General features: G+C 59.9%; 1 protein-coding gene and 1 long non-coding RNA gene across 4 annotated transcripts; one reads left to right on the plus strand and one right to left on the minus strand.

Moving 5' to 3' along the window:
* Positions 1-263: 263 nt before the first annotated feature.
* SP1 (Sp1 transcription factor) lies at positions 264-19,003 on the minus strand. 3 transcript variants are annotated; one of them, XM_056322210.1, is made up of 7 exons: positions 18,874-19,003; positions 17,621-17,715; positions 17,243-17,372; positions 15,436-16,921; positions 4,687-4,855; positions 4,332-4,531; positions 264-4,219 (listed from the first exon to the last, which is right to left on the minus strand). In XM_056322210.1, exons 2-7 carry the CDS (start codon positions 17,659-17,661, stop codon positions 3,900-3,902), a joined length of 2,346 nt encoding a protein of 781 aa, XP_056178185.1. In that variant the 5' UTR covers positions 17,662-17,715; positions 18,874-19,003; the 3' UTR covers positions 264-3,899. The 3 variants fall into 3 exon arrangements, with proteins under 3 accessions (XP_056178185.1, XP_056178187.1, XP_056178186.1); XM_056322212.1 differs by lacking the exon at positions 18,874-19,003 and having other exon boundaries at positions 15,436-15,637; positions 15,737-16,921; positions 17,621-18,121; XM_056322211.1 differs by lacking the exon at positions 17,243-17,372 and having other exon boundaries at positions 18,874-19,002.
* Positions 19,004-19,550: 547 nt separating this feature from the next.
* On the plus strand, positions 19,551-20,694 carry LOC130141324 (uncharacterized). Its single transcript, XR_008819043.1, has 2 exons — positions 19,551-20,415; positions 20,517-20,694. It is a non-coding gene; the product is annotated as an uncharacterized LOC130141324 (long non-coding RNA).
* Positions 20,695-23,629: the final 2,935 nt, after the last annotated feature.

Here is a 23,629-nt window from a genome sequence, read left to right on the forward strand (position 1 = left end):
GTGCTGCCCCCGCAGCAGGGAGGAGAACAGGATGGGGTACCCTGGGTAGCAGCCACCCCCACCCTGCATCACCCAGAGCCCCAGCACCCCCCCAAGGCACTGCCGCCCCCCCCAGACTGAGCACCCTGCCTCAGTTCCCCCCCTCCGCCCCAGCTCTACCTGGTGCTGTGCCTCAGTTTCCCCACCCGGGACAGACAGCGCACCCCCCCCTCCCCCCGGGCCGTGCTCCCCCAGGTGACCCCCCGCAGATCTCCAGACAATGCCCAGCGACTCGTGTTTATTACAAAAAGAAATCGTCATTCCCCATTTACAAAGGAGCCCCCAAAAAACTAACATTTTAATCTAACTCTTTTGTACAAAAAAATAGCACTTCGGGGGGGGGGGGGGGGGGGGGGGGGGAGAACAAACCTGAACAAACCCCCCAAAAACACGTTTTGAATGCTATTACATCAGCCACCAGATTTAAAAAAAAAAAAAAATAACCCCCCACCCCCACCCCCCCCCCCCCCCAAAAAAAATTATATATAGCACAGACATGACAAGATCAAACAGTCTTGACAAGGAGAGAGAAATTATTGCCGGTGTGGAGGGGCCAGATCCTGCGGGACCCCCCGCCCCCCCCCCGCGCTGCATAGACAACTGGCCCCAGCCCCCCGAGATTAACGGGTGACAACGGTGGATTAAAGCTGGGAGATGGGGGAAGCCTTGGGGATGGCCCCGGCCCCCCCAGTTTTCTCCCCCCTGCCCCCCAACACCTATAAAAGTCTGGGGGAGGTGGGGACGGAGCAGGGGCTTGTCCCCAGCCTGTCACCCCCTCGTCAAGGCACGTTTTCGTGTCCCCCCCCCAGCCCGGGAATGGCTGGAGGTGTTTCTGGGGGGCTGCTGGGGGAATTTGGGGAGGGGGGTTGGGGGTGCACAGAGCAGGGGAGGGGCCCGGAAGCTGCAGAGCCAAAATGGGGATGGATTGGGTGGTCCAGCTGCTCCCCCCTACCCCCCCACCCCCCGATCTTCTGACCCCCCAAAACAGAGAGGGGGGTGAAGACCCCAGGCTCTGTGCGCAGCCCACCCCGGGGGGACCCCGCCAAGGGCTCCCCCTCCCTCCCAGCTGCGTTTCCATAGGAAAATTAAGCTCCATCAGGGACAACAGGGAAATCACCGGGGGGGACACACAGCACGGGACACCCCAAAACCCCACGCAGAGCCCGTCCCCTCGGCGGGGTCTCGGGATCGGGGTTTGGCACTTGACTCCCGCTCGGCACAGGGTGGGCTGGGACGGAGCAGAGCCGGTGAGCGCAGGGGGCTTGGGGGGGTCTCGGGGACCCCCACGTTAACGGGGGTGAGGGGAAAAAAAAAAACAAAACCAAACCCAAAAGAAATTATCAACAATTAAATAAAAAAAAAAATATCCTATTTTCTACCAATTCTCTGTAGCTTCCAGTATTGAGGAGGGGAGGAGACGGACACGACGCGCTGGGGAACTCATAGTGCTTCACAGATTATTAAAATACAAATGCTTAAAGTTTCCTATATAAAAATATACAAATGCAAAAATATATATCGAGAGAGAGAGAGCGCGGAAAGATCGGCCGGAGGAATTGCCAGGCTCGCCGCCTCCCTCCCTGCAGAGCTTCTTCTATTAAAAAAAAAAAACAAACCAACCACAAGGTAAAAACACCTTCACGCTTCACAGTTTGGCTGGGGTTTGCCGTGATGGATCAGCCCCGGGGGGGTCCTGGTTCGGATTCGGGGGGGAGTCCCCGGCTCCGGCGAGCCCACCCTGCCATGGGAAGCGTCCGAGCAGTCTGGTAGAAAATTGGGCCCCTGGGGGTCTGGGGGGGGGGCCCGGGGGGGGGGGGGGGGGGGGCGCAGGTTGAACTCCTCTCCAAGGGGCTTCCCAGCCCCCCTGAGCAACCCTGGCCCCCCGCTGCCAGCTGCCACCTCCCTCCCGGTGGTCCCGGCTGCGCTGGAGCCCCCCGGGCGGAGCAGCCTCCTGGTTGTCCCCAGGCAGGGGAATCACACGCTTCTAGAAAACTCCAGGGCAGACCCCCGGGTGGGGCGGCGAGGGAGATGCGGTGCCCCGGCCGCGCGGACGGGAGCTCAGCACCCTCTCCTCCCGTGAACCTCGCTCCCACCGCCGCAGCCTGCTCCCCTCGGCTCAGCCCCCCTCCGAGCCCCCCCGGGCGCTCTCCTGGCCGCTCACACCCGCTTCGTGCTCGTCTCACCCCAAAATTTCTGCTTGAAAACAAGAAGAGGTTTCACCGGAGACCTCCCTGCAGCCGGGGAGGGGGCAGCAGGGACCCATGTCCCACCGCTGCCTTGTTTCAGGGATGAGGTGAAGGTTCCCCGTGAGCTCTGCGTCACCCTGAGATGAAATCCCCCCCAGTGTCGGGGGGGCGGCGCAGGACCCCCCCGCGGCGGGCAGGGAGCCCCTGCCTGCTTACAGCCAGAGGGGAAAGGGCAGATATTGTCTCGAGCGGAGCAGGAAGAGGAGGGTGTGGAGGAAGAACGGAAGAGGACTGAGCCGTCCTGGTCCTCCCAGGGTGGGAAAAGCTGGGCATTGGAAAACCAAAAGGGTTTTCCTGGAACCGTCCCCATTTCCAACACCCCCTCCTCTTTTTTTTTTTTTTTCTTTTTTTTTTTTTTTTTAAGGAGGAAGCACGAGGAGCCACCTCCAGCAGCCTCACAGCAAAACCCAAGAGGTGACGGCCCCATCGTGTGTCCCCTCCATGCTTCACCCTCGCCACTGGGACCTCTCCGGGGTGGAAGAGCATCGTCTTCCACTGACCAGCTCTGCGGGCGCTGATTTTCTGTAATTATTATTATTCTTAAGACCAACAGCGGCCGGAAAAAAACCCCAAACTATAGACATTTTCCCCAAGGACCTCCCGAGCCGTCTCCCACCGTACCGGGTCCCAGACCCTCTGCTGAATAGTTTGAGTGAACCTGCACGAAACCCTTTAACAAATCGATTCCACGTGTAGAGTCACCGCTCAGCCTGCCAGAGCGAGGATTAGAAAAGCCAAAGGAAAAGGATCTTCGCAAAGAAGATGGCTGGAAAATAAAGATCAAAAAGTCCAGTGAAGAGCAAGGAGAGGGCAGCTGTTTTTACAAGGGGCAGATGGGGGGGGGGGGGGTGTTGGAAAAAACAACAAAAAAACAAACCCTCACCCAAATAATTACAAAGAAATTAAAGAACAACCTAAAAGCAAAGCGTACAAAAAAGGCCAGGGGAGTTGGGGTGGTTTCTTTCCTTTAAGATTACAATGTAAAATGTAATACAAGGTCTGAAAGACAGCTCAGGCACTGTCTGAACTGCCCCAGAGGGTCAACCTGCTCCAAAATAAGGCATCAAAGAGACCAAGCCATGGTCGCAGCAAAATCTCTCCTCTCTCAAACAAACACATTTTATATTTTTATATATATAATAATAATATAGAATCTTTTTTTCTTCTTTTTTTTTTTTCTTTTTCTTTTTTTGGTTTTTTTGTTTGTTTGTTTGTGGTTTTTTTGCTAAAAAGTATTTCAAGAATTGTATACTTTTACCAAGGCATGATGGCGTTGAAGGCTAGCTACGGAGGGGCAGACGGATCTCGGGGGGGGGAGTGGAGGAAGGGAGGGAGGGGGAGTGGAAATAATCATAATAAGGTCAAGCCGAAATTAAAAAAAAAAATATATATATATAGCTCTGGCCTTCGTGTGTGGTCACCGGGCCCCGGAGGTTGGACAGCTCGAGGGCTGCGATCCCAGGTAAGAGGAGCTGGGCTTTAGTGCTGGAGGGCGACAAGGGAGAGCCGCCCTCGTGGTGAAAGTAGCTCCCGTCTCCGTCTCCGCTTGCCTCTCGGCCCTGTGCCGCCCGGCGCCGCCGTGTCGCCCGCCGGTGCCCACGTCCCGCTTCGCCCTCAGAACCCGTTGCCGCTGATGTTGATGGACTGGAGGTCAGCCACCTGCATCACGTTGATGCCGCTGCTGGCCAGGCGGGCGATGCCCTCGGGGCAGATGGCTTCCATGGCCACCATGTTGGTGGCGATGAGGGCCGAGGGGGTGGCCCCGCCGTTACCCTCCGCTGAGGCCCCCGTGTCCATGGGGACGGCAGAGACGTTCATGGCCACGTTGTTGGCCGCGCCTCCCTTCTTGTTCTGGTGGGTCTTGATGTGCTTGGAGAGGTGGTCGCTCCGCATGAAGCGCTTGGGGCACTCCGGGCAGGCGAACTTCTTCTCCCCTGGGAGAAGGGATGGAAAGAGGGGTGAGGCGGTGGCCAGGCTGGCTCCCATCACAGCCCAGGCCGGCAGGAGGATGAAGGATCCCAGGGGAAGCAGCATCCCAGGCCCTACCTGTGTGTGTGCGCTTGTGCCGCTGCAGCTCGTCACTCCGGGTGAAGCGCTTCCCGCAGAGGATCCAGGTGCAGACAAAGGGCCGCTCCCCGGTGTGCCACCGCAGGTGAGCCCGCAGGTGAGAGGTTTTGCCGTACACCTTCCCGCAGCCCGGGATGTGGCAGATGTGTTGCTTTTTTTTACCTGGATCCCCAGAGCTCCTAAAAAACCAAGAGTCCAAGGGTAAGAGTTAAAACAAACCTGAAAGCTCCAGCTGGCTGGAGGGAGGGAAAATGGGACCAAACAAGGCACTTCTGGGGTTTCAGCCCTCTCCAGGGGCTCGGAGGTTGCCAGATCCGTGGTGGAGCAGCCTTACCTTCCCTCGCTGTCTTTGCAGTAGGGGCAGGTACATGCTTCCCTCCGCACTTTCCGTCCCTGCTGAGGCTGCGGGTCCGGGCTCGTCTCTCCTTCCTCCACAGCTGCATTCTCGTCTCCCAGCCCGTCTCCGCTCGTGCCGTGAAGACCCAGCTGAGTGCTGTGGTCACCTGGAAGAAAACACAGGAGGTTACTGTGGGTCCTCATCGGCAAAGCCCCCAGCAGCAAGAGGGAAGCAAGAGGGGCTTTTCCCAGCCTTTCCCCACTGCAGCTGCAAAGCCGGGAGGGTCTCAGCTTGATCGAGCCGTAGGAAGTCATTAATTCCAGCTTCTCCCTTGGCTTTCCACCGGCTCCGGTGTTTTCAAGCCCCGAGAATCCCCCGCTGAGCTTTCCCTAAAGCCCTGGAGCTCTCCGTGTTCTCCACAGCCCCCAGCAAAGTGGGGTCCCCCCAGTGTCGCCCCACATTTTGGTCTGTGTCCTCTGCTTTTGTCCAGATGAGAGACGAGAGCTGTGTCTCAGGAGAAACAGCCCCCCCTGCGCCCCCCAGCCGCCTGCCCGCTATTCCGGCTATTCCAGCTCACCTAGCACGGAAAACAGCAAAAACCTAAACTGAGCATCAAAACATTGCTGAGGGAACCCCGGGCTTCTCCAAATCACACTGTGTCACCGACCTCACCAGGGTCCCTCCTCCCCCCCCCTCTTTGTGTTTTTGGGCTGAAAGAGGCAGATTTCCCTTTGCAAACATCTCTCCGGCTTAAACCTGACGAAAGCAACAATCCAGGAGCAAATCTACAGAGCAGATGTGAACCCTCCTGCCAACCACTCCCCCCACCCCCAAAAAAAGGCAGCGATAAATAAAGTGGGCAGGAAGACCGTAGTCTTCAGCAGCATCCATCAGCAAAGATATTATCGGCACGCGCTCACTGGTTAATTACTGCGATTACAGAAAGGAATATATATATATAAAGTTGAAAAATCATCTGGCGCTGCTGGCGGAGCATGGTCCCTCCCTCTCTCGAGGAGCAATTCCCAATTACAAAAGCCGTAGGAACCGCAGGGTAGTGCTGACGAGCTCCCAAATGCAGACAAACATAAACCATTCGTAACGGGGGGGCTGAGGGGTAGGAAGTTTTTAAGCCTATCAGTTTTCATTGCCATTTTATTGCTCTACGCTTATGCTGTCATCTAATTGCTTCTCCAATAACCCCATCTACACTTCACAAGTGTTTTATTTCCCTTCAAGCTCCGCTGCTTGATTATTTTCATGCTGAAAAGCCAGAGCGGGCGCAGAGATGACAGGCTGAGTAATCTCTTTTCAGCTGCAATTAACATATGCCAATAGGTCTAACAGCAGATTTAGAGCCGAGACGCTTCCGCCGGATGGGTGGCAGCATCCTTGGCTGGCTACAGGCTGTGATTCAAGCCCAAAATTCACCTTTTTCCTATCAACTCCCTCGCAAGCAGGCAGCCAGGGTTGAGACCGCTGCCCAAACACGGTGGTGTCTGAACACAGGGCTGAGAAAAAACACACGTGGGTGCAAACACATACATGGGTGCGCTTGTCCCCCACAGCGAACGACACCGTGCTCTGCTGCTCCTTCCAGAGATCCTCTCCCATGGCTGGGAAACGAGGGTGTCAGGGCGAGTCCTGCCCAAAAACACCCATCTGGGGGATTTCCTGATGCTGCTTTGATCAGCAGCTGCCCGGCTGGCTCCAGCGAGGATGAGTTAAGGGGAAGCACCGTGCCAGCCAGCCCTGCCAAAGGCTGATGGGGACACTGGGGCGTGAGGGATGTCGTGCTGCCCTGGGAACACTGGCTCACTCGCTCCATCTCTTCTTCCCAGCACCTGGAAGCTGCTTCTTAAACAGGGAGCAGAAACATCACAGAGCTGTGGTTTCCAGAGCTGGCGTTCCCAAAATACAATCCAGAGCCGTGTGATGACAGGGCTGCAGGTACAAAGGCCACCTCCCCAGCATGGGGACCGAGATGCTGCCGCTGGTGGTGGTACCGCAGGAGGTCTGCACAGCCTTTTGAGAAGCCCTGCTGGGACAAGTACCTTCAGCAAAGCGGTGAAATTTTGCTTTAAAAACCTGCTTTTCCATGTAGCCATGCAGGAGGCAGCACAGCAAGCATCCACAGGAGAGGCGCTGAAGGAGGATAAACTTTAGGCTTACACTGGCCCAAAACATCCGCTGGCCGCACGCTGGGCTCTTCCTGCGGCTGCAAGGGAGTTTTTGAGAGCCTGGAGCCAGCGAGGGGGGCCTGAGAAGTTTCTGGCAGCTGGCAGCCTTCCCCGGCCCCACGGCTCGGCTGTTACCAGCAGGTGTCAGTGGTACCCTGGCAGAGCTCGACGGAGGGGCTGGGGCAGGGGCCCTCGCTCCAGAAGGGACCAGAGCCACCTGGAAGAGATCCCTGGCGACCTGGGCCACCGGCCAGCTCGCGCCGCGATGCCCAACAGCTCCGCGGTGGCATTGCCAATGACCTGCATGGCACAGCCCAGCTGTGCTCCACCGCTGGGCTTCCTCCAGCGAGACGAACAGCTTTGATCCCACTCCTTTGGGCCACAGCGGCATCGACAGGAGCTTCACTCTCCCAGGCAGGAGCACGCACACAGGGAGGCTCAGGATTAGGGCTGGCTGCTCTGCCCCCCACGTCCGCAGGGGTCCAGATTTCCTGGGAGAGGGCAGTGCCAGGCAAGCCTTTGCCACTGAGGACCGAGACACCCAGAGCACCAAAGCAACAACCAGAAGGGCTGCAATCAAGGCAACGAAGCCTGACTCATCTGCTCGCCTCATCTCTACTTACATCACGCTGGGGCCCGTTTGTCCGCAGGTGGACGAGGCACGTGCCGCCATCCCAGGCAGAATCCAGGATGTCATCTGTGGTGTGGCGAGGGGCTGTGCCGGCATGTCGGGGCCCCAGCATCACGTGTCAAAGGATGGTGCTGGCCCCAAAGATGATATAACCCCACGGATGGTCCCCTCCGGTCCGCACCAGGGCAGAAGGGAATGCTCAGCTGTATCATGGCTGAAAGATGCTGCAGGTAACACCCATGACCGATACGCCTGGACCAGTCCAGCCCCGGCACGGGGCTCCCGCGCAGCAGTAGCACTAGTAACTGCAACAGCGTAGGTTGTGTCTGCCCTTGCACTGGGACACCAAAGTGGAGAGGAATATTGCTGGCCAACAAGCAGCAGCGACCAGGCCAGCTCTGGCGCACTACTGCACAGGAGGAAGGAAACTGTTTGTCCCTCCAAAGGGGACACAATTCTAAGCACCGCTCGGAAATCTTGGCTAGGTCCTCCCGTACCTCATCAGCAAAACTCCTGCGCTCCCTGCAAAGTCCAGCAATTTTAGGACAAAACCTTTTCAGTTGGTCCCCCCCGCCAGCTCTTGCAACATATGTTTACAGTCTAAAACCAGCATGGAGGGAACCAGGAAGGCTTTGGGGGTTTTTTTTAAGCTTTATAAGCCAACGACAACAGCTTGCATTACAGCGACAGATTATAGAGATTTCCCTGTCACGTATGCGCTGTCCAGGGAGAGCTGCTGTAAAAAGGAAGGAGAAGACACACACGCTCTCCCCAAAATACGCTTGGGAGGGGGAGAATCCAGCCCTGATGTCTTGGAATGGCTTCAACCTTCAAACATGCAAAAGCCTACACAGCATTTTATAGTCTGTTGGCATGTCATATGGAGGGGAAAAAACCCAAATCCTCCTTCTGGTAATCTATGGCTCACATCTAATTAAGGTATAAATAAATTACGGTGAGAGAAGACAGATCTTGTACACACACGCTTCATTCTTCGCATATCAGGACGCGCCGAAGTCTCCAGAATATTGCAGTTTCAGGGGAAAGCTTGGCAGAGAGAAATCATCTGGATAATTTATGTTTATTATCTCCACTAATATAGATTACTTCTAAGACTAAAGCTTTCATGAAGGCTGCCAAGCCCCTGGTCCATGTTCAGGTCATTGAAGTCCTGAAAAAAATACATTAATAGAGCAAGGAGGGGGATTTAATCCTTGGAAAACCCTGGGGAGCAAAGTGGGACTTCCCTGTGAAGACAGGCGACAGGAGCTGACCCTGCTTTGCCGTGCCTGGCCGCGGCACCGGACTTGTTTCTGCCCGAAGGAGCCCCTGCTCCAGCAGCACGGGGTGGGGGGTACCGGCTGCCGAGACCTCCCCAGAAGAGGGGGAGTCATTTGCTGGTCTTACACTAAAAAGACCAAAGCACCCAAGTCTTGGCTTGCGACTTCTCTCAAGACAAGGTGTTTCTTGTCTTCTAACTGCTTGTTGGAGAAAAAAATACTTCAGTTTAGTCGTTTTATTTAGCAAACTAAAATGAGGTGAGAAATGCCCTGTGGATAGAAGAGAGGAGCATTTTTAGATCCACCCCAGCTGACCTTAGGAGAGGGGAAACAGACTCAATATTCATTTTTAGGAAGGTTCTAGGGAAAAAAAAAAACCAACCCAATCAAACAACGCAGTTTCTTGTGCAAATTCTGCAACACTGGCAGCTGCAATGCTGCAGAGGCAGGAGAGGAAGAGCGGGGTAAGTCGTCACCACGCAAAGTGGGGCACGCATGACAAACCGGTGTCAGCTTCCAGGCGCAATGAAAAGAGGCAAGAGGAAGTTTTAAGGAGAAAAGAAAGGGCAGCAAAACCCAGCGGCACGCCGCCCTGGGGCTCCCCCATCCTCTCGGCACATCTCTTGCAGCAGACAACAGACAGCAGGCATGCGCCTGAAAAAAACCACCCCAAAATCAAACCTTTCCAGCTCACAGCTCAAGTTCTCCCTGTTCCCTCCTGCTCTTTAGCGTGGCAGCACCTCGCCGGTGCTTGCTGCTCTCCCCAAAACACACCAGCTCTGCTCCAGACAGATCAAAGACAATTAAGCTGCACTTGCTACATACAAAGGAACAAAGCAGGTTTTGTAATGCAGTCCCCTTGATTTTTATCTCGTTTGATTTCCTTGCTAATTTGCAAAATGAGTTAATCTGCAGTAGGAAGTCATTCATGTAAATTAGCTGAGCTCTCACTTAGTAATTCTTCGGAGTTAGGACGGCAGGTTACGGACGGTGGAGCAGGGAACACACGGTGCCCGGCTGCGTAAGATGGTGCAGTTTTGAAGTCTGACTGCAGCACGTTGAGTAATTGCGTTTTAATCTGGAGTTTAATGACTTAAAAAGCCACACGGCAAGTTCTGTGATATCCTTTAATTGTTAGAGGTTTCTGTGCGTCACAATAAATTACACTTCCTTTGGAGAAGAAATAAATAGGGACGGAGCTTTGGGTCAAGAACGAGGTGGGCTGCAAGGGGAGCCAGAGCTGCATCTCCTAGCCCTGTGACGCACGGGCAGAGGCAAAGGCGAGCTGGGAAATCACCCCGTCCAACCTGCGCGATCCCTGACCCCCCAGGACTTGCTAAATACCTTTGTCGCGCTGCAAACTGAAACACGGATCTCCTTTGCCCTTTTAATTCCCATCTGGATTGCCGCAAAACTGGGATGAAGCCTCTAGACCTGCCAAAGCCTTCACTGGGGTGGCCTTGCCAGGGTGAACCAGACCACCATCACCCCGCCGCATAGGCAGGTCCTACCAAACCACTCCAGAAAAGAAATCAGGTTAGTTAAAAAGAGAAGTCCCCAATGATGTGTCAAGAGCACAGGAAGGAAGAAAGTGCCCAGCTGAGATGGGGAAGGGCGATCCCCGTGACCACCGAGGAGGAGGAGAGCTGCAGCCCGAGCCCAGCCCAAAGCACACCCAGGAGACAGGGAAATCCCCGCAGGCATCTCTCGCTGCACCTGAACCTCTGTCTGTCTCCCTCCCCACCGCAGTCAAGGGCGGATGCTTTTTCCGAGTCACAAAGCCCGTGTTTTTAATCACGCCCCTCTGCAGAGCGGGGGAATTCGTGCCCGTATCGCTCGCAGCATCTATCCTAGATGTCCTGCGCTGGGATGGGGAGATGGGTGGATGGCCTGAGCCACTCTGAGGTGGGAGCCAGTGCCCTGAGAGCCGATGCTGGGGAAAGGAGCCACACTGAAACCACCCCTGGTCCTCGGGCGCCAGGCTCCAGCTCCTGCGAAGGGGCGATAAAGACTATGCTCCCCGGCGAGGAGGCGGCGGGGCTGAGGTCAGCACAGATAAAAGGAAGGGGAAGATTAGGGCCCAGCGAGACGGTCCGGGGCTGGGCGAGGAAACCCTTTTGTAGGGAGTCACAGGGTACACAGCACCCAACCAGTCCAACCAGCACGGCTGCCAACCTGCTCCCATTCCTGGGCGGGCGAGCCCCAGCCTCGAGGAGGAGGAGGAGGAGGAGCAGAGCCACCCCATGGAGTCCCAGGCCCACGGCAGATTTGTGTGGGGCACAACCTCGCTGGGACGAAGCCATGCAGCAGCTCTGTATTGGGATCGCTCCCTTTTGCCAAGCAGACCCCAGGATCTCTCGGGATTTGTGTAATTTCCTCAGTAAACCACCCTCTTTATTATGGCCAAGAGAGAGGTCAGCCAAGGAAGCTGGGAGCATATCTAAAGTCCAGCCCAGCTAGAGTTTAGAGAAGGAAATTTCACAATATAATTATTTTGTGACGCGATGTCATGGGTGTAATGAAACAAACAATTACAGCGTGTTAAGGAGAGATCCTGTCAGGGCTTGCTGGCCTGCGATTGACTCCGATTTTCCCCTCCCCTCTGCAGACGATGCCATGTGGATGTCTCATCAAGGCCCTGCTACAAAGCTTCCCTTAAAAACAGAAAATAGGAGACAATCAGGTCTTTGTGTCAGTGCCCCGACGGCTGGGAAAAGCCCTGTAAGAACAAAGTCACAGCAGAGAGCTGGGGATGCATTTGGTAAACAGATTTCGAAGGGTTACTTCCCCCACGAAGGCTTTTTTTCAGGAGGATGTCCTTGCTATGCCCCACTGCTCGATTAGACCACAAGCTTCATCCAAATGATAGACAGAGCCCCGAGAGGGAGCTGGTGCTGCCAAAACGCCCCGGGCAGGAGCACGGCTTGGGGCTGGCACATCTCCCTGGTGCCACCAGTGCTCCAGACACCCTACCAGCCCCATCCATCCTCCCCCTGGAATAAAACATCCTTTAGCGCTCACAAAACAAGGGGCTCAGATGAGGGGCTGAACTGCAGTGCTGACCTAATGGGAAGGCAGAGGCAGACGCCTGTTTACCCAGCACATACCTCAGCCAGGCAGGGCTCCATCTCCAAGGCACGTGGCTCCGAGCAGCGGGACGCTGCCAGGGACAGGTACGTGGGGCAGAGCCACTTCACTGGCAAAACTACACGGACACGGAGCTAAAAAAAGTCCCTCTCCTCCTCCCTAGAGCTCAGTCAAAAGGGGAAGAGAAACCCCAGTGTCGCAAACTTCTTGAAATCGCCCCCACCCCGACTGCCACAAAGCCTCCACACGAAGGGGCCTCATGCACGACGTCACCCCCCCAAGCAGGCCAGTGCTGGGGTGACATTTGGGTGACGCTGCTCTCTGGGGTGAGGACCCCACCGAGGCGTCTGTGTCACAACACCCACCTCTGCACTAGTACACCCACAGAAGAGCACCCAAAAACCTCTCTCCTTCAACCCAGGGGCAGCCCTGCTGCCCACTTGCGTGGGGAGCAGCGGCGTGCAAGCCCACGCACGGGTTTTGGGCAACGCCAGCCGAGGACGTCTCCTCACCCGCTCCGGGGCTGCCTTCCCCTCGCAGCAGAACCAGCCACAAGGCTTGTTGGCCCACATACCAACCCATGATGGTCACAGACCTTCTCATGCCTCTGCCACGAGGGCTAATTCACAGCCCATCTAAGGCCGAGGAGGAGGCGGCAGTGGCGGAGGTGGCAGCCTGCAAACCACCTAATTAATACAAACACAGGCCGAGTTACATTTGCACAGAGCACCCAGCTCTGCCTCACACCCAGGAGCAAAAAATCTGATTTTTGAAGACCTTTTCAAGGTGTCATTTTTCTCCAGGGGGGTCTTTCCCCCTGTCACTTTGCAGAATGGAAAGTGAAAAGCAGAAACCTCCTCAGCAACTCACCCTCAGACCTCACGAGGGGCTGAAGGCCACAGCCCGGAGAAGTCCCCCTGCCCACGGCCTGGAGCTTCCTGCAGCCTGGCAGCGGCCGAGCCAGGACAGCGGAGCGGCTGTCAGCCCTGAAGCCGAGCAGAGCTCTTCGAGGCAGCTACACTAAAGCAGATCTGCAGGGAAGCGGTAGGAAACACGGCGGCTGCGAAACAGGGAGGCAGCTGGGGCACATGCTCTGCTACCGAAACCCCTCGCCACACACCCCCTTCTCCCTGCCACACGTGGCAAAACCCAAGGGGCTGGGACGACCAGCTGCCAGTTTCTCCTCCCAAGCAAACCTGGGTTCTATTTCCCATCCACCTCCCTTGGAAGCAGAGGAGCTTTTTCTGCTACAGAAAGCCCTCCCAACTCTTAGCCTCGAGCAGAAAGCGAGCACAGAAAGTTCCAGCACACGTGGTGTGCACTCACAGAGCCGGCGGCAGCTGAAGAGGAGGCTCCTCATGGAAAAATGTTCAGTGATTTGGACAACAGGCACAGTTGGCAACAAACTGCTCCCTTAAATCGCCATCGGGAGAGCTCGGACCGGGAGGGGTCCACACTCGCAGCCCCCCAGCACGGCAGAGGATGGCTCAGCTACGAGGCCATGCTGTGGATGGAGGTGATGCACCCAGTGTAGGGTCCACAGGGGCTCAGCACCCACGGAAGAGGGACCATTTGCAAGGCGGACAAACAGATCCATCACCACATCCTGACAGACCCAGCTAAGAGAAAAAACCTCCTCCAGCTCGGAGTTACACCACGCAAACCATACGACTGGATCAGCACCAGAAAGCTTTCTGTCCCAGCCGCAGCCTCTGGGGCCTCGTCCTGGAAGCCCAACCTACGGTTCCCTCGAGATGGGGCTCTCAGTGAGTCCCCACCAGCCCTTTGAAACCTGAACTCTGCTCTGGCTTTTCAAACTGAACAACATCAAAAGCGTCGTCTGAACGTCACTTCCTCCAAGCTAAGGAAGAGCAAGGCCCTCGGCTGCGGCTCTTGGTGCGGCTGCCAGCGTCAGATGGTGAATTCGTCACCGCGGATCAAGAGCTAAATGTGCTGTTGAGCCAAAAAAAAAAAAAAAAAAAAAAAAAGAGGAGGAGGAGGTGGCTTCCCAGTGTGAGTTCGTTGGATGGGTGGTCTCTGGAACGTTCCTCCCTGCCCCACCTCTGAGGGCAGAGTCAGGCACAAATACAGGAACTAGGAGTTGCCCATGCGTTTCTCCAGGCACCTTCAAAACAAGAAACAAGCACGCCTCGACACAAGCAGCCCCAGGGGCTGTGGGGCAAGGGGATCCCACCGAACTCGGGTGGGCAGAGGCCACAGGGACCCTCTGCCACCTGCACTTCCACGTATAAAAGAGGTGACACGCTGTCAGCTCCCCTCTGGGTGCAAAAACGAGCGTGTTTTAGCACAAGTGGGTCTCTCTCTACTCAGGGAAGTCCAAGGATCAGGCTAATCCCGACTGCAGCGCAGTCTGTAATAAACCCGTGGATGCCTGCAAGCCAAGCTGCTGTAGCAACAGCCCAAAATAATGCTGCAAAACAACTCCAGGAGAGCAGCCGCCTCCTCTCGCGAGAAGGAAGCACGAGTCGGATTGAGCAACATTTTTTGCTGCCTCTCAGCTGTGACTAAATCTAGCAACTGCCTTTTTAGCCAGAGCCAGAACAAAAAAAAAAAAAAAGAAAAAAAGAAAAAAAAAAAAAGACGAAGAAGAAGAAAAACACTGGAAAAGCAAGTGGAGCTCCTTTTCAGCACCGATTTCTTCCACAGCAGGAGCTTACAGCCCCCTCGTGCAGGCAGGCACAGCATTTCCAAGGGGAAGACACGCAGCCTCAAGCACACAACCTCGTGTCCACACCCCCCTGTGTCCCATCCCCGGCCTGGTGGGAGCTTTTGGGAGATGACAGGACTGATCCAGGTGGGACCGAGCACGGTGCCCTGCACCAGCCGTGAACATGGAACCGTCTGGACCACAATGAGATCACAGTGTCCCACACCAGCACCCAACTTGAGGCTAAATATACACTTAAAGAGCCCTTTCTTCCGCCCCTGCAAGGAAATTCCCCAAGGCTTTTTGTTTGTTTCCTAGGGGGAGGACAGGGGGATTTCAGTTATTCTTGAGTTTTATAAGGCTGTGACTCTTTCTGCAGGCTCCCGCAGCCGAGGAGCTGAGCCGGACTCAGGTCCATGCCCCAACCCCAAGCCGAGACCCCCCCCCCTCCCCAACAGCCATGGGGGCAGGACAGCGGCCTCGCACAAAACCTTCACCCTTCATGCCACATGCGGTGTCTCCCTCCTCCCTTGCTTCTCCTCCCTGCACATCTCCCTCCTTCCTCGTTCACTGGCATCTCCTCCGTTTCTTTTCACGCAATCAGCTGCCCAGGAGTTAATCAGATCAGAAAATCCCCAGAACGAGTTTCAGTGCATCCTGGCAATCGGCAGAGGTTTAATACTTCCTTCCCAGGGCCAGCACAAATGCCAGCCTGCTTGCCAACTGTCTTTGGCATCGATCACACCCAGCCACAGCCCTGGCACAGCTCTGCCAGCACCCTGAATCCCCCCAGAGTCCAGACGGCGCATGGAGCCGGCTGCATGCAGCCTGGGTGACATCGTTTCGCCTTCAATTTCCTCCACCCGGTGACGGAAAAGGAACTGAGACAAAACAACTTACCGGCAGTGTTCGCTATGGCCAGTGGCAGCCCTTGCAGCTGATGCACCTGGATCCCAGACGCTCCCAAGGCACTGAGGTTAATAGTCTGGAGGCCTGGCATGGAGGAGAGCTGGGCAGCGTTGACCGTGACAGTGCCGCTGGGGAGGGAGGCGATGGGGGTGAGCGTGGTGCTGGTGCTGCCCGTCTGCCCCAGTGACACTCCCTGCATGGGGGCCAAGGTGATTGTCTGAGCCTGGGGGTTTTGAACCTGAAGGTTTTGGAGCTGGATGGTCTGCCAGCTCACCTGCCCGTTGGGACCCACCGTAGGCGTTCGGATGATGATGGGCCCGGAGTTTGGGACAGCCTGGAGCTGCAGGTTCTGCAAGGCGTCTTGGGAGATGGCTTGAGTGGCAAAGGTCTGGCCAGAGAGAGGGGTGGTCTGGAGGGCTTGGATGGCCTGCCCTCCTTGGACTAGCTGCGGCTGGATCAGGATCTGCTGCTGCTGCTGCGATTGCTGGCTCTGATCCCCCTCCTTCTGCTGCCCTGGCTGCAAAGCCACCCCAGAAACTTGGCTCTGCAGAGAGTCTGAGCTCTGGACACTGCTGACCCTCTGGGGCGTCTGCGCCTGGACGTTGGTTCCCACCGTCGTGCTGGTGGAAAAATTCATGATGCCCATGTTACTGGTGGTGGTGGTGGTGGAGTAGCTGTTGGCGTTGGTAAAATAGGCGCTGGAACTGGCATGAGACGTGGCCGTGTTGGTGGAACTGATGGCAGTGCCCGAGGTGGCTGGCTGGGAGCTGCTGTCCGGTGAGCCGGAGCTGCTCAGCGTGACCGTCTGGGAGGTGGGGGCCAGGCTGGTGGCCACGCTGTTGACAGGCAGCAAGGTGATGTTGCCGTTCAGAGCCACGGGGACGTTGGCCACATACTGAGTTTGCCCTGAGAGGGTGTTGTTGGCTAAGCCCACACCCTGGATGGGGACGGCCTGCTGCAGCAGGTTTGGCATGGCGATGAGGTTACTCGTCCCTGCTCGGCTCGTTATGATCTGCTGGTTTGTGCCGGGGATGATCTGGAGCTGACCAGAGGCATCCTGCTGCACGTTGACTTGGGCAGAAGTGGTGGCAAACTGGAGCTGCTGCCCATCAATGGTTTGGAACTGGGGAATGACCTGGTACTGGATGTTCGGGATAACTCCCGGCAGGCCCGTGAGCACCTGCTGGTTCTGCAGGTTGGAAGCGGTTGTGACCACGTACTGCCCCGCGCTCACGGGCCGGCTTTTGGAGGCATCTCCGCCGTTGCTGCCCTGCTCCTTGGAGGCTGTCGGCGTGCTGGAGCCGGCAGAAATGATTTGCCAGCCGTTGGCGGACTGGGCGATCTGAGCGGCGGCGGCTGTGAGGTCCAGCTCACCGCTCCCGCCTTGCTGGCCCTGGGAACTGTTGGAGTTCTCATTGGGAGACTCGATCCTGCTGCAGGTGGCTGCCAGCAGAGCCAGCGGGGAAGGCTGTGATTCCTGGGAAGGAGAGGAGGAGTTAAGGACGTAGGAGGCAGCCCGATGGGCAGGCCAAATATAAAAAAACAGGGGGGGGGGGTGGTGGAGGGGGAAAGAACATTAAAAGAGAAAGCAGGGAGGAGTGTACTTGGAAAAGATAAACACTCCTTCCTGAGAAAACCCACCCACAGCCGGAAAAATGCAACTGCCAGACACAGGGCTGTCAGGCCGGGACAGACTGAACCCACAGGGAAAAACCCTCCGGGAGAGAGGAAAGGGGAGGGAGTCTGCATGTGAAAGTCAAGGAGAGACGTCTCTTCTCCACCCCAAAGTGGGTGTTACCTCCCCACAGGAGAACAACCCCGGGGAAGTACAGTTGTCTCTGGGCATCCCGTCGGAGTAGGGCCAGCTGGGGCTGCGGTGTTTCCTGGGAGTGGGGGAGCTGTCACATTTTTGGGGGCACCGTGCAGGGCTGGGGAGGAGGGGAAGCCACAGGCGCTGCAGGTCGGCACTCCAGCGGGTCATCTGGCATCATGATGATCCCCCGGCATGCACTCGCCCTCCTCTTCCTCTCCCGGGGGAGAGGAGCCGGTGTAATGCTCGGCTGGGCCGAACAAACACTTCAGCCCGGCCCTGGACTTTGCCACGGGGACGGCGAGTTCCCCAGGGCAAGCGGAGCCAGCGGGCCGCCAGCTCGGGGCTGCTCCTCCCTGCACTCACCTGGCCCTCCCCACCGCCTGTGCTGCTGTTACTGCTGGCATCTCCTTCGCCCTTCTCAGGCTTCACTGTCACCATCTCCTCGGGACTCTCTTGGTCTGTGCGGGCGGGAAACGACAGCGGGAGTTAAAGACATTTCTGGGCAGGAGAAGGGGACGAGGAGCACAAGGACACAGGGGGAGTCAGGGGCAGGGAAGGCAGCAGGGCTGGGCAGGCAGGGGGGATGGCAGGCGCCCGGGGGGGCCGTCTGCTGCTCGGGAAGGGGCTGGGAACCGGAGGGAGCTGCCAAGGGGAGCTGGCAGCAGGACAGCGGAGGAGGACCCGGCCCTGCTCCAGGCTCCAGCTCCTCCCTCCCCACCCGCCCGGGACACTCCCTGGCCCCCGCCGAGGTCCTCCCCAGGCCTCCCCCTTCCCTTCGCCAACGGCCGGGGAGCACGCCCCCTGCCCCGGCCCTCCGCGCACCCCCCGGCCACCTCCCCCTGCCCTGCCCACGGGATTCCCCGCCGCCGAGCCGGGTACCGGGCTGCCCCGGCCGGGCGCGTCCGCGATCCCACCGCGCGGGGAGCCCTGCACCCCCCGGCCCCTCCTCACCCTCCGCTAGCGCCCCCCGGCCCCCCATTACCCCTCGCCAGGGCCCCGTTAACCCCCCCCTACCGCTTCCCTGGACCCCTCCGAAACACCCCCAAGCAGGTCACACCTTCCCCACGCCCCCCCGGCTCCCCCCCTCCCACGCACCCCCCCCGGCACGGCTGCCTCCCACCCACGCCCCCCCCACGCCGCGAGGCCCCCTCTTCACGCATCCGCCCCCGCCGCAAGGCGCCTTCCTGGCAGGGGAGGGGGGGGGGGGCGCTTCCCGCCCCCCCCGTTATCTGCTCTCACAGCCGCCCCCCCCCCCCCGGAAAAAACCCTCCACTCCGCGCCCGCTCCCCCGGGATCCTCCCCCCCTCCCCCCCCGCTAATTACCGGGGCCTCCCCCATCGCCCCCCCCCCCCCGCCGCCCCCTCCTCCGCTGCCAGCCAGGCCCGGCCCGGGTCCCTCCCCCGAGGCCTTCCCCCTCCCCCGGGTCCCTCCCCCGGCAGGTCCCCCCGGCGCGGCGAGGCGAGGCCCGGCCCGGCGGGGCCCGGCCCGGCGTGGGGCGGGGCCGCCTCTGGCCCCTCCGAGCGGGCGGGCGCCGTCTTCTGCGTGTGCCTGGGCGGCCGTGCGCCCCTCGCCGTCCCCCTCCCTCCTCCTGGCCGGCGCGGCGGGCCCGTCCTTACCGCTCATGGTGGCCGGGGGGGGGCGAGCCCGAGCGGCGGCGGGGCGGGGGGGCAGAGGGGCGGGCGCGCCCGGCTCGCTGACGAGGCGGCCTAACCCCGCCGGTGACCGCCAAGGGGCTGCCGAGGGAGGGAGCCGCGCGGCGCGGCCCCAGCCCCGCGACCCGCCCCCGCGCCCGCTTCCGCCAATAGACCGCCGCCGCTGCGCGAGAGTGACGGGCGGCGTGGCCAGTGGGAAGCGAGGGCGGGCCCGCGGAGGGGGGAGGGAGGAGGGCGGAACTCCGCCCCCGCCGCCCCGCCCCGTGGGGGAGGGGGAGCGCCGCGGGCGGAGGCCAATGGGGGAGCGGAGGGGGCGGGCCGGTGGTGGCCGTGGCCAATCGGCGCCCGCGCGGGCTCGCAGGGAGACCCCGTATGGGAGCGGCCGCGGCGGCGTGGGCTGCGGCGTGATGGGCGCGCCACGCCGCCAATGGGGGATGGGAGGCGGGGTGAAGTAGTGACTGGCGGCGGCACCCGCCAAGCGGCTGCGCGGTTCTAGCCGCGGGGGAAGGCGAGCTGGCGCTTTGACGGGCGCGCCGCCCAATGGTGGCTCGGAGGCGTCGGCCGCGGCGGGGCGCCGCGCCAATGAGACCCACGATCCGTCTCAAACTGGCCAATAGACGCCGCGGGGAGGCGGGGCGAGCGGCTGGGCTGCGCCCTTGGAGGGACGGCTCGGCAGCGCCGGGAATGTGGCGGAAAAGGCGCCATTTTGGCGCTGGCTCCGCCCCAGCCGCGGCCGCCGCTTTCCCCGTAGCCGTGCAGGCCCTTGAGGCCGAGCGGCGGCCCCGGGACGGTCCCGCCGGCTCGGTAAGCCGGGCCGTGTTACGACAGCGCCGCTTCCCCCTCCCCCCGTCACCTTTTCCTGTCACGACCCACCCCAGCCGCTGTCGTGACAGCTGCCATCCCGCAGCGACACGTCGCCGCAGGCCTGCGGCGGGGCTTTGTTGCTGTGTAAAATGTCCCCGGGACGCTGTCACCGCAGCTGGCCCTGGGGTCCCTGCCGCGACATGTCCCATGTCCTATCACGCCACCTAGCCATGTCGTGACAGGGGTTGTGACCGCTGTGACGCTTGAGCCTCTCCCCCCTCAGGCCTGGGGTCACGCCTGCTCTGGGCAATAGGGGGTGGCAGGTTTTTGGGGGGGTTCACAGCAAACCCCCTCCGGTTTACAAAAAAAGGGGGTTTTGGGGGGCAACCGAGGCACAAGGGGCTTGGGGGACGCAGCCACCCCAGTGTCGGGACGCGGGCAGCCGTGAGCCGGGGAGGGACACGGGAGGACGAGACATGACATTTAATGTCTTTTTTTGTTGTTGTTCTTGTTTTCCAGCATCAAAGCCATCGGCCTCGCACGGCGCCAGCCGCCCCTGAAGCCGCCGTCCCACCCGTTGCCCGTCCCCGCCGGCCACCACCCTTTGATGTCCCCCGGTGACGGTGGGCCTCACCGCAGGGACCCCCCACCCCAGCACCCCCCACGGCCCCACTGTTGATGTTGGAGGCGCTGCCGAGGCCGGTGAGCCCCTTGCCCAGCACCCTGCCGGCTGCCCGGATGCCGTCTTTGCCGTGACCTTTTTATTTTCCACTTTTTTTGGCCTAATTCCCTTTATCCCGCAGCTGGAAAATCGCCGTCGCTCACCGCGACCTCACCCCGCTTCCAGCAGAACTGTTTTATTTCGGTTTCTTGGTGAGGCACCGGCCCCACCGGCCGGCTGTGAACCCCTGGCGTCATTAAAACAACGCCGAAGAGCAGAGACCGACCTGGGGAGGTAAAATAAAACCAAACCCTGCCACAGCCGGCGGTTTTTGGGGATGGCCCCTCATTCTTGCTGTCACGCTGCATGGAACCTGTCCCACAAAACCCTGCCATCGGGGAGGGGACAGCCGTCCTGCCCGCGGTCCCTTTGCTGTCAGGCTTTTGTCCCCCTGGGGCTGACGGCCACCACTTCACCCCAGAGCCTGCTGTGGCCTTGGAGTCACTTCTGCCGCAGCTGGTGGGGGACAGGGGGATGTCCCTGTGCCCCCCGTGCCGGGCGAACGCAGCATTTTCTTTCATCTGGGCCCATGTCCCACTGGCTGTGGCGTCAGCAGATGCGGATGGGATGGGTCCCCCACCGTGCCTCAGTTTCCCCTCCTGACCCGCAGTGGTGGCACCTGGGGACACACAAGGGGGACACAGAGCCCACGCCTCTCCAGGGTGAAGGCTGCCGCCTCCTCCTCCTCCTGCTCTGCTGTGGGGGGACGAAGGGGGACAAGTCCTGTCCCCATCCCACCCTGCCATGGGGCTGGGGGGCCACAGGGGGGCTGGGGATGGTCTGGGGGAGCTGGAGAGAACCACTGCAGGGCCCCCACCCCATCAAACCCTTACCCCACTGTTAGGGCTCCCCCTTATTAGCACCCCTCACCCCCCCAGCACTCCATGACTCTCATCAGGACCTTCATTCCATTAACCCCCCTCCCGTAGCCCCCCCCCCATTAACCCCCCCCAGTTACCCCCATTGGGACCCTCTCCAATAGCCCCCCTCCCGTGAACCCCCACCCTATTAGCACACCATTGCCTGCCACCCCATTACACCCCACTGGGCCCCCTCCAGTAACCCCCTCACCCCATTAGGACGCCCCCCATTAACCGTCACCCTGTTAGCACCCCACCGCCCCCCCACCCTATTATCCCCCACTGGGCTCCCCTCTGGTAGCCCCCCAGTACCCCACCATGTTGGACCCCCACCCCATTACCCCATCGGGATGCCCCCCAGTAGCTCACCATGAATCCCACTGTTCCCCCGTCCCAGTAGCCCCCCACTGCCTCCCGCTTAGCACCCCAGTTCCCCTCAGTCCCCCCCAGTATCCCCTCACTCCCGCCCGTGTCCCCAGTCCCGCCCCCTTCTGGCGCCCCCCTGTGGCCGCAGTGGGTCGGTGCCGCCCCCGCGTGCGGGTCTCTGTTGCCGCCTGGCGGGGACGCCTGGCCTCGCTGTCCCCATATCTGTCCTGTCCCCAGCAGGGTCCTGTTCTGTCCAACCCTGTCCTGTTGTGTCCCAAACAGTGTCCTCAACCCTGTCCTGTCCTGTTCCCAGCAGGGTCCCCAGCAGTGTCCTGTCCTGTCCCGTCCCCAACCCTGTCCTGTTGTGTCGCAAACAGTGTCCTCAACCATGTATGTCCTGTCCTTAACCCTGTCTCTGCCTTGTTCCCAGCAGGGTCCCCAGCTCTGGCCCTGTCCTGTCCTGTCCCCAGCCCTGTCCTTATCCCCATCTCCAGCCTGGTCCCTGTACCCAGACCTCACTCTTTCCCCAACCCTGTCCTCTGTTGCTGTCCCCAACACTGTCCATAACCCAGTTCCAGTCCCCATCCTTGTCCCTGTCCCCTCCCTCTTCCCTGCCCCCATCCCTGTCCCCACCTCACACCACCCACGATAGCGCTAGGGACACAGGATGGGGGACTGAGGAGCACTCAGCTCTGACCAAGGGGGTGGACTAGTATGGGGGCAAACTGGGAGGGGGACCGGGGGCACTGGGACCAGTCTGGGGTGGGACAGACACACGAGTGGATAACATGGGCACTGGGACCCATCTATGGGGGAACAGGGCCACTGGGATGAGGAAAGGGGGCACTGGGCTGGGTAATGTGGCCGCTGGCACCAGTCTGGGGGGAGACAGAGACACCGGAGTGGGTAACGTGGGTACTGGGACCAGTCAGAGGGCATTGGGATGCAGAATGGGGACAGTAGGATGAGGAATGGGGCTACTGGGACCAGTCTGGCAGGGAAGGGGGACACTGGGATGAGGACAGGGGGTACTGGGGTGGGTACTGGGGGTACTGGGACCAGTCTGGCAGGGAAGGGGGCACTGGGACCGGTCTGGGGGGGAATGGGGACACCCGGATGAGGAATGGGGCTACTGCAGTGGTAACGCAGCCACTGGGAACAGTCTGGGAGGTAATGGGGACACTGGGATGAGGAATGGGGGCACTGGGCACCCAGTCTGGCAGGGAAGAGGGGCACTGGGGTGGGTCCCGGGGGCCCTGGGGAGTGGGGGGCAGTGGGAGCAGCCTGGGGCCCCCGGCCCCTGGCCCCCCCGCAGGTCGCGGCCGCGGCGGAATCAGGGCGACGCCGGGCGACTCCCAGCAATTTTGGGTTGGGAACCGCAGAAATGCAGCGTGGCGCAAGCCAGCCCTGGCCGACCGCGGGGACAGGGACGGGGACCGGGGCAGGGCATGCCGGGGGGCCCGGGGCACCGGGGGGGGCCCAGGGCTTGGGGGCACCTTGGGAGGACCTGCAGCCCCTGTCAGCTTGGGGGGGATCCCAGGGCTTGGGGGGACCTGGCGGAAGACACCCAAATTGTCTTGGGTGGGGGGTGTTCTGGCAGCTTGGGGGGGTCCCAGGGCATCAAGGTGGGGGGCTTAGGGCCACTGGGTGTCCCTGGCAGCTTGGAGGGGTTCCCAGGGCAAGGGGGGGGTCTTTGGAAGCTTGGGGGGGGGGGTGTCCCAGGGGTTGGGGGGACCTGGGGGGTGACACCCAGATTGGCTTGGGGGATTCTCTGGCAGACTGGGGGGGGGGCAGGGCACCATGACAGCCGGTGGGTGGTAGGGTGTGCAGGATTTGGGGGGGTCTCTTGGCAACTTGGGGGGGTCCTTTGTCAGCTGGAGGGGGGGGGTCAGACCCCCCCAGTGCCACCCCCATGGCCACCGCCACCACTTTGATGCGGCTTCTGCACCGCAGCGCAATGAGAGACACA

This window comes from Falco biarmicus, chromosome 19, assembly GCF_023638135.1.
Source record: "Falco biarmicus isolate bFalBia1 chromosome 19, bFalBia1.pri, whole genome shotgun sequence".
NCBI classification, from domain to species: Eukaryota; Metazoa; Chordata; class Aves; order Falconiformes; family Falconidae; genus Falco; species Falco biarmicus.

Bases quoted from the DNA above. Each gene is read 5' to 3' on its own strand.
- SP1 (XM_056322210.1), bottom strand. From the start codon at position 17,661: ATGCCAGCAGTAACAGCAGCACAGGCGGTGGGGAGGGCCAG. The intron at 17,373-17,620 runs GTGAGTGCAGGG...CCTCCTCCCCAG, and splicing joins CAGGCGGTGGGGAGGGCCAG to CCCTGCACGGTGCCCCCAAA. The intron at 4,532-4,686 runs GTAAGGCTGCTC...TTGGTTTTTTAG, and splicing joins TGCAAAGACAGCGAGGGAAG to GAGCTCTGGGGATCCAGGTA.